This window comes from Oncorhynchus nerka, linkage group LG6, assembly GCF_034236695.1.
Source record: "Oncorhynchus nerka isolate Pitt River linkage group LG6, Oner_Uvic_2.0, whole genome shotgun sequence".
Classification (NCBI taxonomy): domain Eukaryota; kingdom Metazoa; phylum Chordata; class Actinopteri; order Salmoniformes; family Salmonidae; genus Oncorhynchus; species Oncorhynchus nerka.
Window position 1 is genome coordinate 73,750,403 of NC_088401.1, and position 15,919 is coordinate 73,766,321.

The 15,919-nt window shown below is 48.2% G+C and overlaps 1 protein-coding gene across 1 annotated transcript in view; it reads left to right on the forward strand.

The window, feature by feature from the left end:
* Positions 1-15,919, forward strand: part of LOC115122397 (glutamate receptor 1-like) — a 141,087-nt gene that overhangs the window by 107,391 nt on the left and 17,777 nt on the right. The window contains exons 10-11 of the mRNA XM_065019862.1: positions 13,935-14,133; positions 14,412-14,659. Of these exons, the coding sequence (XP_064875934.1) occupies positions 13,935-14,133; positions 14,412-14,659 (447 nt within the window). The remainder of the gene's footprint in view (positions 1-13,934; positions 14,134-14,411; positions 14,660-15,919) is intronic.

Genomic DNA, 15,919 nt, shown 5'->3' on the forward strand with positions numbered 1-15,919 from the left:
AGACCCCACACCCCACTCTGCACCAGACCCCACCCCCACCTCTCACCAGACCCCACACCCACCACTCTCTGCACCAGACCCCACCCCCACCACTCTCTGCACCAGACCCCAGACCCCACTCTCTGCACCAGACCCTCACCCACCACTCTCTGCACCAGACCCCACCCCACCACTCTCTGCACCACCCCCCCCACCACCACTCTCTGCAGACCCCACACCCACCACACCACTCTCTGCACCAGACCCCACACCCACCACTCTCTGCACCAGACCCCACACCCACCACTCTCTGCGCCAGACCCCACACCCACCACTCTCTGCACCAGACCCCACACCCACCACTCTCTGCGCCAGACCCCACACCCACCACTCTGCACCAGACCCCACACCCACCACTCTCTCTTAGACCCCACACCCACCACCACCACCACTCTCTGCACCAGACCCCACACCCACCACTCTCTGCACACCAGACCACCCCACACCCACCACTCTCTGCACCCCCACACCCAGACCCCCACACCCCACCACTCTCTGCACCAGACCCCACACCCACCACTCTCTCTGCACCAGACCCCACACCCACCACTCCCCCCACACCCACCACTCTCTGCACCAGACCCCACACCCACCACTCTCCACACCCCACACCCACCACTCTCTGCACCAGACCCCACACCCACCACCCCCACACCCACCACTCTCTGCACCCAGACCCCACACCCACCACTCTCTGCACCAGACCCCACCCCCACACCCACCACTCTCTGCACCCCCACACCCACACCCTCCCACCACACCCACCACTCTCTGCTGCCCACTCTCTGCGCCCCCCACCCCACCACTCTCTGCGCCAGACCCCACACCCACCACTCTCTGCGCCAGACCCCACACCCACCACTCTCTGCGCCAGACCCCACACCCACCACTCTCTGCGCCCAGACCCCACACCCACCACTCTCTGACCCCACACCCACCACTCTCTGCAGACCCCACACCCACCACTCTCTGCGCCAGACCCCACACCCACCACTCTCCCCCACACCCACCACTCTCTGCCCAGACCCCACACCCACCACTCTCTGCACCAGACCCCACACCCCACCACCCCACACCCACCACTCTCTGCGCCAGACCCCACCCACCACTCTCTGCGCCACCCCACACCCACCACTCTCTGCGCCAGACCCCACACCCACCACTCTCTGCCCCCACCAGACCCCACACCCACCACTCTCTGCGCCAGACCCCACACCCACCACTCTCTGCGCCACACCCCCACTCTCTGCGCCAGACCCACACCCCACTCTCTGCGCCAGACCCCACACCACCACTCTCTGCGCCAGACCCCACCCACCACTCTCTGCGACCCCCCACACCCACCACTCTCTGCGCCAGACCCCACACCCACCACTCTCTGCGCCAGACCCCACACCCACCACTCTCTGCGCCAGACCCCACACCCACCACTCTCTGCGCCAGACCCCACCCCACCACTCTCTGACCCCACACCCACCACTCTCTGCGCCAGACCCCACCCCACCACTCTGCGCCAGACCCCACACCCACCACTCTCTGCGCCACCCCACACCCACCACTCTGCGCCAGACCCCACACCCACCACTCTCTGCGCCAGACCCCACACCCACCACTCTCTGCGCCAGACCCCACCCACCACTCTCTGAGACCCCACACCCACCACTCTCTGCGCCAGACCCCACACCCACCACTCTCTGACCCACCCACCACTCTCTGCGCCAGACCCCACACCCACCACTCTCTGCGCCAGACCCCACACCCACCACTCTCTGCGCCAGACCCCACACCCACCACCCACCACTCTCTGCGCCAGACCCCACACCCACCACTCTCTGCGCCAGACCCCACACCCACCACTCTCTGCGCCAGACCCTCTCTGCGCCAGACCCCACACCCACCACTCTCTGCGCCAGACCCCACACCCACCACTCTCTGCGCCAGACCCCACACCCACCACTCTCTGCGCCAGACCCCACACCCACCACTCTCTGCGCCAGACCCCACACCCACCACTCTCTGCGCCAGACCCCACACCCACCACTCTCTGCGCCAGACCCCACACCCACCACTCTCTGCGCCAGACCCCACACCCACCACTCTCTGCGCCAGACCCCACACCCACCACTCTCTGCGCCAGACCCCACACCCACCACTCTCTGCGCCAGACCCCACCACTCTCTGCGCCACCCCACTCTCTGCGCCCCACACCCACCCCTCTGCGCCAGACACCCACCACTCTCTGCGCCCCCCACACCCACCACTCTCTGCGCCAGACCCCACACCCACCACTCTCTGCGCCAGACCCCACACCCACCACTCTCTGCGCCACCACACCCACCACTCTCTGCGCCAGACCCCACACCCACCACTCTCTGCGCCAGACCCCACACCCACCACTCTCTGCGCCAGACCCCACACCCACCACTCTCTGCGCCAGACCCCACACCCACCACTCTCTGCGCCAGACCCCACACCCACCACTCTCTGCGCCAGACCCCACCCCACCACTCTCTGCGCCAGACCCCACACCCACCACTCTCCCCACACCCACCACTCTCTGCGCCAGACCCCACACCCACCACTCTCTGCGCCAGACCCCACTCCCACCACTCTGCGCCAGACCCACACCCACCACTCTCTCTGCGCCACCCACACCCACCACTCTCTGCGCCAGACCCCACACCCACCACTCTCTGCGCCAGACCCCACACCCACCACTCTCTGCGCCAGACCCCACACCCACCACTCTCTGCGCCAGACCCCACCCACCACTCTCTGACCCCACACCACCACTCTCTGCGCCAGACCCCACACCCACCACTCTCTGCGCCAGACCCCACACCCACCACTCTCTGCGCCAGACCCCACACCCACCACTCCTAGCTACCGTGACGTTTTACTGATGTTCACTACAGCACTGTCCTTTATGGGGTTCTCAAAGGTTTTGGACTGGGCACCTCTTTTGTGACAGCAAATTCATCAGGGACCCGCTGATGAAAATAGCCTACAAGGAGTTTTACTAGGATTTCTGCCGTGCATGGCTGGATGAACCAAGTCTCGGGCCCGGGGAAAGAACATTTAAAAGGCTCGCCTCTTGGCGTCGGAGAGAAAACTTTGCAGTTTCCAAGCTCATTTCCTGCAATTCTACACATTTTGTCATGGGGCAAAGACATTTGTGTTGCTGCAGCTTTAAGCTAATATTCTATATATTTTGAATTACAGTGAAAAAAACAGGGGCAGGGGAATAGTATTGAGTTGAAAATAATTGGTGGAGTACTATGGATACCAATATCCCTGTGAGCATCCCAGGCCCATGTGTCCCAGGGTTAAGAACAGAGTACTATGGATACCAATATCCCTGTGAGCATCCCAGGCCCATGTGTCCCAGGGTTTAGAACAGAGTACTAAGAATACCAATAGCCCTGTGAGCATCCCAGGCACATGTGTCCCAGGGTTTAGAACAGAATACTCTGGATACCAATATCCCTGTGAGCATCCCAGGCCCATGTGTCCCAGGGTTTAGAACAGAATACTCTGGATACCAATATCCCTGTGAGCATCCCAGGCCCATGTGTCCCAGGGTTAAGAACAGAATACTCTGGATACCAATATCCCTGTGAGCATCCCAGGCCCATGTGTCCCAGGGTTTAGAACAGAATACTCTGGATACCAATATCCCTGTGAGCATCCCAGGCCCATGTGTCCCAGGGTTTAGAACAGAGTACTATGGATACCAATATCCCTGTGAGCATCCCAGGCCCATGTGTCCCAGGGTTTAGAACAGAATACTCTGGATACCAATATCCCTGTGAGCATCCCAGGCACATGTGTCCCAGGGTTTAGAACAGAGTACTCTGGATACCAATATCCCTGTGAGCATCCCAGGCCCATGTGTCCCAGGGTTTAGAACAGAATACTCTGGATACCAATATCCCTGTGAGCATCCCAGGCCCATGTGTCCCAGGGTTAAGAACAGAATACTCTGGATACCAATATCCCTGTGAGCATCCCAGGCACATGTGTCCCAGGGTTTAGAACAGAATACTCTGGATACCAATATCCCTGTGAGCATCCCAGGCCCATGTGTCCCAGGGTTTAGAACAGAATACTCTGGATACCAATATCCCTGTGAGCATCCCAGGCACATGTGTCCCAGGGTTTAGAACAGAATACTCTGGATACCAATATCCCTGTGAGCATCCCAGGCACATGTGTCCCAGGGTTTAGAACAGAATACTCTGGATACCAATATCCCTGTGAGCATCCCAGGCCCATGTGTCCCAGGGTTTAGAACAGAATACTCTGGATACCAATATCCCTGTGAGCATCCCAGGCACATGTGTCCCAGGGTTTAGAACATACATTGTAGATTAATAATATGACATTTTATTGTTCAGTAAAACTCACTTTAAACCTATTCCACAGATCCCTTGGCCAGAAGTCGTTTAGTCATATGTTAGTAATATTCATTATTATGACATTTTTTATATATATACTGAACAAAAATATAAACGCAGTATGTAAAGTGTTGGTCCCATGTTTCTTGAGCTGAAATAAAAGATCCCACAAATGTTTCCATACGCACAAAAAGCATATTTCTCTCAAATTTTGTGCACAAATTTGTTTATATTCCTGTTAGTGACTATCTCTCGTTTGCCAAGATAATCCATCCACCTGAATGGTGTGATATATCAATAAGCTGATTAAAAATCATTGCAAAGTTGGACCTTGTGCTGAGGACAATAAAAGGCCACTCTAAAATGTGCAGTTTGGCATCGTAACCGACTTCAGTGGGCAAATGCTCACCTTCGATGTCCACTGGCACGCTGGAGAAGTGTGCTCTTCACAGATTAATCCCGGTTTCAACTGTACTGGGGAGATGGCAGACAGCGTGTATGGCGTCGTGTGGGTGAGCAGTTTGCTGATGTCAACGCTGTGAACAGAGTGCCCCATGGTGGTGGTGGGGTTATGGTAAGGGTAGGTTTAAGCTACAGACAAAGAACACATTTCCATTTTATTGAAGGCAATTTAACTGCTCAAAGATACCGTGACGAGATTCTGAGGCCCGTTGTCCTGCCATTCATCCGCCGCCATCACCTCATGTTTCAGTATGATAATGCAGGGACCCATGTCGCAATGATTTTTACACAATTCCTGGAAGCTGAAAAAAATCCCAGTTATTCCATGGCCTGTATACTCACCAGACATGTCACCCATTGAGCCTGTTTGGAACACTGAACATGTACGACAGCATGTTCCAGTTCCTGTCAATATCCAGCAACTTCGCACAGCCATTGAAGAGGAGTGGGACAATATTCCACAGGCCACAATCAACAGCCTGATCTACTCTATGAGAAGGAGATGTGTCATGCTGCATGAGACAAATGGTCACCCCAGATACTGACTGGTTTTCTGATCCATTACTTTTTTTAAGGTAACTAAGATGCATACCTGTATTCCCAGTCATGATATCCGTAGATTAGGGCCTAATTTATATATTTCAATTGACTGATTTCCTTATATGAACTGTGTAGAATCTTAGACATTTGAGCAAGTTGCGTTTATATTTTTGTTCGGTGTAGATAGATCTGTTTCTGAATAGCTTTACAGTATTTCATATTTTGAGATTTGAGAACCACTGCTGGACAGTATGGGGTTACATGGGGTTTCTGTGTTGGACAAGTGATGAGTGATTAGTACTAATTAATCTGGTCATAGATAAGAGAGAGAAAAAAATGATGAGATAGAGGGAGCGAGAAAAAAAGAGAGTGAGTAGGGTGAGAGGGTTAGAGAGAGAAAGAGAGAGAGAGGGAGGGAGGACAGTGGCAGTTATAGGTCAAAGCGAACAGACAGATGAGAAGCAGGGGATGGGAGCATGCATGGAACGAGGGATGGAGAGGAATAGATACATGATACCAAGACAGACACAGATGGACAGACAGACATGCAGACAAATCCTGCTCTGCCTGAAGCCTGCTCAGGTGTTCACCGGTTTAACAGTGTAGTAGGTCTACACACACACACACACACACTCTCTCCCTCTTCTCTTTTGCATATACCCCTCTCTTTCCCTCTTTTCTCAGGCCTTCTAACTCTTTCTCTTTCATCATCCTCCCATCTTATCTCACGCATCCTAAATGGGTTTTTTCTCTTGTTCAATATCTCTTTCCTTTTCTTCACTAACTGCAGGAAGACTAAACCCTGGAACCCTTTTTGTTTTTGCTTCAGCTAATGTTTTATCACATAAAAGCTCTCTGTCTCTCTCTGTCCTGCACTCTCTCTGTCTGATGTGCCAGAGAGGAGAATAGTACATAACAGAGATACACTTAATCGTTCGTGCTCAGTATTGCTCTCCTGAGGCAGAGAGACAGAGCTACAGCCCAAATGGTACCCTGTTTCCTATATGGTCTATCACATGGCCCCTGGTCAGAAGTAGTGCACTATAAAGGAAATAGGGTGCCATTTGGGGACAGATCCCGAGAAACAGAGAAAGGTCCTGAGGGAATTGGCTTCCAGCAAATCAGTGGTTGATTTTTGAAACGGCCATTACGAACTGTTTAAGAGGCTGACGGTGTGGGTTCAAATGTTCAAATGTAAATGTCACTGACATGTCTACCTCAGCTCATCATTGCAGAGAAGCACTAAAAGCAAACAAGCAACCCAGAAAAGGACAAACGATATCTCATATTACCATACTGTATGTAACCTGAGAAACAAGGTTCATGAAATTGACAACTTATTAACATCAGAAATTATTCATATTCTGGCCATCTCTGAAACACACTTAGATAATTCCTTGGATGATTCAGACATGGTTATAGAATATACAGGAAAGATAGAAATGCCAATGGAGGAGTTGTTGCCATGTATGTCCAGAGTCATATTCCTGCTAGGCTGAGAGAATATCTCATGTCAGATGATGTGGAAGTAATATGGCTACAGGTTCATCTGCCTTACCTAAAGCCTATTATCGTAGAAAGTTGCTATAGACCGCAAAGTGCTAAAAGTCAGTATTTGGACTACTGTATATGTGTGAAATGTTGGATAATGTTTGTGATATCAACAGAGAGGTACAGTGGGGCAAAAAAGTATTTAGTCAGCCACCAATTGTGCAAGTTCTCCCACTTACAAAGATGAGAGAGGCCTGTAATGTTCATTATAGGTACACTTCAACTATGACAGACAAAATGAGAAAAAAAATCCAGAAAATCACATTGTAGGATTTTTTATGAATTTATTTGCACATGATGGTGGAAAATAAAGTATTTGGTCAATAACAAAAGTTTATCTCAATACTTTGTTATATACCCTTTGTTGGCAATGACAGAGGTCAAACGTTTTCTGTAAGTCTTCACAAGGTTTTCACACACTGTTGCTGGTATTTTGGCCCATTCCTCCATGCAGGTCTCCTCTAGAGCAGTGATGTTTTGGGGCTGTTGCTGGGCAACACGGACTTTCAACTCCCTCCAAAGATTTTCTATGGGGTTGAGATCTGGAGACTGGCTAGGCCACTCCAGGACTTTTGAAATGCTTCTTACGAAGCCACTCCTTCGTTGCCCGGGTGGTGTGTTTGGGATCATTGTCATGCTGAAAGACCCAGCCACATTTCATTCTTTCCTTTACACGGATCAGTCGTCCTGGTCCCTTTGCAGAAAAACAGCCCCAAAGCATGATGTTTCCACCCCCATGCTTCACAGTAGGTATGGTGTTCTTTGGATGCACCTCAGCATTCTTTGTCCTCCAAACACGACGAGTTGAGTTTTTACCAAGAAGTTCTATTTTGGTTTCATCTGACCATATGACATTCTCCCAATCTTCTTCTGGATCATCCAAATGCTCTCTAGCAAACTTCAGACGGGCCTGGACATGTACTGGATTAAGCAGGGCGACACTTCTGGCAGTGCAGGATTTGAGTCCCTGGCGGCGTAGTGTGTTACTGATGGTAGGCTTTGTTACTTTGGTCCCAGCTCTCTGCAGGTCATTCACTAGGTCCCCCCGTGTGGTTCTGGGATTTTTGCTCACCGTTCTTGTGATCATTTTGACCCCACGGGGAGAGATCTTGCGTGGAACCCCAGATCGAGGAAGATTATCAGTGGTCTTGTATGTCTTCCATTTCCTAATAATTGCTCCCACAGTTGATTTCTTCAAACCAAGCTGCTTACCTATTGCAGATTCAGTCTTCCCAGCCTGGTGCAGGTCTACAATTTTGTTTCTGGTGTCCTTTTGACAGCTCTTTGCTCTTGGCCATAGTGGAGTTTGGAGTGTGACTGTTTGAGGTTGTGGACAGGTGTCTTTTATACTGATAAAAAGTTCAAACAGGTGCCATTAATACAGGTAACAAGTGGAGGACAGAGGAGCCTCTTGAAGAAGAAGTTACAGGTCTGTGAGAGCCAGAAATCTTGCTTGTTTGTAGGTCACCAAATACTTATTTTCCACCATAATTGGCAAATAAATTCATTAAAAGTCCTACAATGTGATTTTCTGGATTTTTTTTTTCTCATTTTGTCTGTCATAGTTGAAGTGTACCTATGATGAAAATTACAGGCCTCTCTCATCTTTTTAAGTGGGAGAACTTGCACAATTGGTGGCTGACTAAATACTTTTTTGCCCCACTGTATATATTTTGGATGACCGAAATATTGACTTGATATCATCAAGCTGCCCACTTAAAAATAAGCTCCAAACTGTAACCAGTGCCTGCAATCTGGTTCAAGTCATCAGTCAACCTGTCACGTGTGCTCCCTCTCCGGCCTCTAGGTCACCAGGCTGCTCGTTATGGCGCACACCTGTAACCATCATTACACGCACCTGCGCGTCGTCAGACTCACCTGGACTCCATCACCTCCTTGATTACCTGCCCTATATATGTCCCTCCCTTTGGTTCCTTCCCTATATATGTCCCTCCCTTTGGTTCCTTCCCTATATATGTCCATCCCTTTGGTTCCTACCCCAGGCGTCATTGTTTCTGTTTCTGGTCTGTGTTCGAGGTTCTTGTTTTATATTATGTTCTGTTTATTTTATTAAAACACTCCCTGAACCTGCTTCCTGACTCTCGTTACACCACCTACCAGGGTATTTACAAACAGAACAGGAACTAAATCATCCACGCGTATTGATCACATCTTTACTAATGTTGCAGAAATCTGCTTTAAAGCCGTATCCACACCCATCGCATATAGTGATGATATATTTACAAAAAACAACGTTTCAAAGACTGGACTTAAAATTGTGTATAAACGATCATACAAGAGGTTGTGCAATTATTCCTATGTCAAAGATGTGAAAAATATTTGTTGGTCTGATGTGTGTAATGAGAAACATCCAGACGCTGCACTTGAAGCATTTATGAAATTGCTTCTTCCGCTTACTGATATGCATGCGCCCATCTAGAAAGACTGTTAGAACTGCCAAATCCCCATGGATAGATGAATTTATATAAATTGTATAGCTGAGAGCAATGAGGCAAAGGGAATAGCAAATAAGTCTGACAACACAGTAGACTGGCAAACATACCGTAACTTGAGAAGTCCCGTAACTCAACAAAAAGAAGAAGAAATTATACTATGGAACAAAGAACAATTATATAAAGAATGATAGTAAAAAGCTCTGGAATACTTTCATCAAAATCCTTTCATATTGCCCTCCACTTTAATAACTTTTTTGTTGACAAGATTAGCAAACAACAACAAATGCTGAGCCTTCATATTCATGCATAATGGACCAAATAATGAAAGACGAGCACTGCAATTTGAGTTCCACAAAGTGGGTGTGGAAGAGGTGAAAACATGGTTGGTATTTATAAATAAGGACAAATCACCCGGCATAGGTCACCTGGATGGTCAATTGTTGAGGTTGGTAGCGGGAATACATTGTAACTCCTGTTTGCCACATCTTCAATTTAAGCCTAGAAGACGGTGTGCCCCCAGACATGGAGGGAGACAAAGGACATTCCACTACCCAAGAATAGCAGAGCACCATTTATTGGTTCAAACAGCCAATCAATCAGCCTGTTACAAGTGCTTAGCAAACGTATTATTATTTATTTTTATTGTGTTTAATCAAATATGAAGTTGTTTTACAGAAAACAAATTAACAACAGACTTTCAGTATGTGTATAAGGAAGGGCACTTAAAATGCTCGGCACCGACACAAATGACTGATCATTGGCTTAAATAAATTGACAGTAAGAAGATTTTGGGAGCTGTTTTGTTAGACTTTTGTGCAACTTTTAATGTCATTGATCATAACCTATTGCTGACAAAACGTAGGTATGGATTTGCATCCCCTGCCTAATTATGGTAAATACCTATCTAATAGAACACAGAGGGTTTTCGTTAATGGAAGCCTCTCATGCAAATTCAGTTGAGTTTGGTGTACCGCAGGGCAGCCGGCTAGGGACATTATTGTTTTCTGTTTTTACTAATGACCTTCCACTGAGCTTATAAAGCCTGTGTCTATGTATGCTGACGACTCAACAGCATACATGTAGGCTGCAACAGTAAAATAAATAACTGAGACACGTAGCATAAAGCTCCAGTCAGTCTTAGAATGGGTAACTAGCAATAGGCTGGAGTTAAATATCTAAAAACCTAAAAGCATAATTTTTGGGACAAATCACCAGCTCAACGCTAAAACTCGTTTAGATCTATTATTGAATCATGTGGCTATTGAGCAAGTTGAGGAGACTAAACTGCTGGGTGTAACCCTAGACAGTAAGCTGTCATGGTCAAAACAGGCTATTACTAGCCTGTTCAACCTCTCTTTTGTATCATCTGAGATCCCCAAAGATTGGAAACCTGCAACGGTCATCACACTCTTCAAAGGGGGAGACACTCTCGACCCAAACTGTTACAGACCTATATCCATCCTGCCCTGCCTTTCTAAAATCTTTGAAAGCCAAGTTAACAAACAGATAACCGACCATTTCGAATCCCACCTTTACCTTCTCCACTATGCAATCTGCAATTTTCCCGAGCTGGTCATGGCTCAAGGTCCTAAACGATATCATAACCGCCATCGATAAAAGACAGTACTGTGCAGCCGTCTTCATCGAGCTGGCCAAGGCTTTCGACTCTGTCAATCACTGTATTCTTATCGGCAGACTCAATTGCCTTGGTTTCTCAAATGACTGCCTCGCCTGGTTCACCAACTACTTCTCAGATAGAGTTCAGTGTGTCAAATCGGAGGGCCTGCTGTCCGGACCTCTGGCAGTCTCTATGGGGGTGCCACAGGGTTCAATTCTCGGGCCGACTCTTTTCTCTGTATATATCAATGGTATCGCTCTTTCTGCTGGTGATTCTCTGATCCACCTCTACGCAGATGACACCATTCTGTATGCATCTGGCCCTTCTTTGGACATTGTGTTAACAAGCTTCAATGCCATACAACACTCCTTCCGTGGCCTCCAACTGCTTTTAAATGCTAGTAAAACTAAATGCATGCTCTTCAACCGATCACTGCCCGTACCCGCCTGCCCGACTAGCATCACTACTCTGGACAGTTCTGACTTAGAATATGTGGACAACTACAATTACCTAGGTGTCTGGTTAGACTGTAAACTCTCCTTCCAGACTCACTTTAAGCATCTCCAATCCAAAATTAAATCTAGAATCGGCTTCCTATTTCACAACAAAGTCTCCTTCACTCATGCTGCCAAACATACCCTTGTAAAACAAACTATCCTACCGATCCTTGACTTCGGCGATGTAATTTACAAAATAGCCTCCAGAAATCTACTCAGCAAACTGGATGTAGTCTATCACAGTACCATCCATTTTGTCACCAAACCCCATATACTACCCACCACTGCGACCTGTATGCTCTCGTTGGCTGGCCCTCGTTACATATTCGTCGCCAAACCCGCTGGCTCCAGGTCATCTATAAGTCTTTGCTAGGTAAAGCCCCGACTTATCTCAGCTCACTGGTCACCATATCACCCCCCCACCAATAGCACGCGCTCCAGCAGGTATATTTCACTGGTCATCCCAAAACCCAACACTTCCTTTGGCCGCATTTCCTTCCAGTTCTCTGCTGCCTGCCAATGACTGGAATGAATTGCAAAAATCACTGAAGCTGGAGACTTATATCTCCCTCTCTAACTTTAAGCATCAGCTGTCAGAGCAGCTTACCAAGCACTGTACCTGTACACAGCCAATCTGTAAATAGCACAACCAACTACCTCGTCCCCATATTGTTATTTATTGTCTTGCTCTTTTGCACCCCAGTATCTCTACTTGCACATCATCCTCTGCACATCTATCACTCCAGTGTTAACGCTAAATTCTAATTATTTCGCCTCTGTGGCTTATTTATTGCCTTACCTCCCTAATCTTACTACATTTGCACACACTGTCCATAGATTTTCTATTTTGTTATTGACTGTACATTTGTTTATGTGTAACTCTGTGTTGTTGTTTTTGTCGCACTGCTTTGCTTTATCTTGGCCAGGTCGCAGTTGTTCCTAACTGGCCTACCTGGTTAAATAAAGGTCCATTTAAAATAAATCAAATAATAAATATAGACTCGATGGTTGCTAAAAATGGGAAGAGATCTGTTCATGAATGTGCATTCTTGACATCTCAGTCGACCAGACAGGTCCTACAGGCCCTAGTTTTGTTGCACCTGGACGTCTGCCCAGCTGTGTGGTCATGTGCGGCAAAGAAGGACATAGGTCAATTGCAGTTGGTCCAGAAAAAGCAGCACATTTCACACTTAGATGTGCACAAAGGGAAAGTGTCAGTAACATGCATGTCAGTCTCTCCTGGCTCAAAGTTGAGGAGAGATTGACTGTATCACTATCGGTCTTTGTGCGAGGTATTGATGTGTTGAAGGTACCGATATGTCTGTTCAAGCAGTTGGCACACAGTTCAGACTCTCATCGGTACAACACAAAACATGCAACCAGAGGTCTTTCACAGTCCCCAGGTCCAGAACAAAGGCTGGGAAACACACAGTATTAAATAGTGCCAAGACTACATGGAACTCTGCCTCCCCAGGTAACTCAAGCTAGAAATAAAACCAGTTTCAAAACAGATAAAAGAACACCTTACTGCACAAAGGGGACTATGAAGAGACAGCCATTATATATATTGAGTATTGTAATTCGCACTGTACTATGTATTAGACCTAGATATTGTGTGTATCTACTGATATGTAGGCTATGTGTTTAAATGTATGTATTTCAGTCCTTGACTTATAATAGTCTGTACTATGTATTATGTCATGTTACATGTGGACCCCAGGAAGAGTAGCTGCTGATTTTGCAGCGGTTCATGGGGATACTAATAAATACCAAATACCAAAATGACAGCTGTGACTAAGTGGCCTCCTCGTCCTCCTCTCGTTATTAATCACCACCAATGAATGTGTGTGGCTCCGTGAAACACGCTGGTAACTTCCTTAAGGTGAGGTGAATGTGGTGTACTTCCTTTGTGATGCTGAGTTATCTCGTCTCAGCACATTTAACACAGCTCTCCCAGAGCCTTGATGGAAGTACGGTATGAGAGAGGCAGGGTGTGCATCCCAAATGGCACCCTATTCCCTAAATAGTGGACCACTGTGTGAAGGGAATATGTTGACACAACCAGGGTGTCTGATGATGAGACACAGACAGAGACCTGCTGTACTGTTAGGGAGTCGGGGGTGGAGGATGGATGTTTGTGTCATGTGATGCTAGATAGGTCAGAGTCATGTGAAAGGCAGAGGCTTTGGTTTGGTTTGTTATAATGTATAAGCATGTGAATGAGGTCCTAATGGAGAGTTATGCAGATGGTTTTATTTTTTTTAGGTCTCCTTTATGTCCTTCTCCCCTTCAAGTCTAGCTGGACATATCCTAGGGGTTGTGTGTGTCGGTGTAGGTGCCTCTAACACCTGTCTCTGGCTGTTTCTCCCTCTAGGTCTCTGTCAGGGCGGATAGTGGGTGGCGTGTGGTGGTTCTTCACTCTCATCATCATCTCGTCCTACACGGCCAACCTAGCTGCTTTCCTCACAGTGGAGAGGATGGTGTCCCCCATAGAGAGTGCTGAGGACCTGGCTAAACAGACTGAGATCGCCTACGGAACTCTGGATGCTGGCTCCACCAAAGAGTTCTTCAGGGTGAGACCTGTGGTTTACTCATAGACATACACCTGTTTGACTAGCATGTACATGTAGTTCACAGACACACGCGCACGCACACACACACACACACACAGACCTCCCCTCGACCCATACACACACACACACGCACGCACGCACACACACACACACACACACACACAGACCTCCCCTCGACACACACACACACACACACACACAGATGCCCCCCCACCACACACACACATACACAGATCCCCATCCCCCACACACAATCCTAACCCCTCCTCTCTCCCCAGCGGTCTAAGATCGCGGTGTTTGAGAAGATGTGGTCGTACATGAAGTCGGCCGACCCCTCAGTGTTTGTGAAGACCACAGACGAGGGAGTGATGAGGGTCAGGAAGTCCAAAGGGAAGTATGCCTACCTGTTAGAGTCCACCATGAACGAGTACATCGAGCAGAGGAAACCCTGTGACACCATGAAGGTGGGGGGGAACCTGGACTCTAAAGGATACGGTATCGCCACGCCCAAGGGCTCACCCCTCAGGTATTAACATGCAACTGCACCTCTGCCTCAGAGCTGGAAATGGCTTAGGCATCTTTGTTTTGCATGTTTTTATTTTATTTATGGAGATACTGGATGCATCCCAAATGGCACCCTTTTCCCTATATTGTGCACTACTTTTGACCAAGGCCCATAGGGTTGTGGTCAAAGGTAGTGGACTATGTAGGGAATAGAGTACCACTATAAACATCAAACACTTGACCCTGCATGACCCACTGGTTTATCGGTGTCAGAAGCAGCATGTATGACCTAATGTTAAAAGGTGTCTATATTTTCACCATGGAAACTTGACGTGACCTCTATGACTACAATCTTAGAAACAAATGGTTCTTTGGCTGTCCCCATAGGAGAGCCCTTTGAAGAACCCTTTGCTGTTCCATGTAGAATCATTTTGGGTTCCATGTAAAATCCTTTTCACAGAGGGTTCTACAGTACATGGAACCCAAAAGGGTTCTCCTACTGCCGAAGAACCATTTTAAGTTCTAGAGAGCACCGTGTTTTCTGAGACTGTAGACATAGAGGTTACCTTTTGGAACACTTTTTCTAACTGTGTACTGCAGAGCTGAATATCTCTGTCTGTCTAACCTCTATGACTACTGCAGAGGTGAATATCTCTGTCTGTGTAACCTCTATGACTACTGCAGAGCTGAATATCTCTGTCTGTGTAACCTCTATGACTACTGCAGAGCTGAATATCTCTGTCTGTGTAACCTCTATGACTACTGCAGAGCTGAATATCTCTGTCTGTGTAACCTCTATGACTACTGCAGAGCTCAATATCTCTGTCTGTGCGAGCTAAAGCCTTGCTAAGTCCTTGACATCCTACCCCCAGGGCTTGGTCAGCCTGACCGCACTCTGAGTGCTTACAGAAGTGGTCTGTGGAAATCTGATCCCCCCTTTCTTTCCTCCCTCCTTCAGAAACACTTATTCTCCTTTCCTCTCCTCTACTCCCCTCAACTCTCCTTTGTTCTCTTCTCTTCTCTCTTCTGTTCTCTTATCTCCTCTCTTGTCCTCTCTCATCTCTTCTCTCTCCCCTGTTCTCCTCTCTTCTCCTCTCTCCTCTTTTCTCCTCTCTCCTCTCTTCTCTATTCTCACTTCTCTCTCCTCTGTTCTCCTCTCCTCTCTTCACCCCCTCCTCTGTTCTCCTCTCTTCTCCTCCCTCCTCTCTTCTCCTCTCTCATCTCTTCTCTCTCCCCTGTTCTCTCTTCTCCTCTCTGTTCTCCTCTCCTGTCTTCTCCTCCC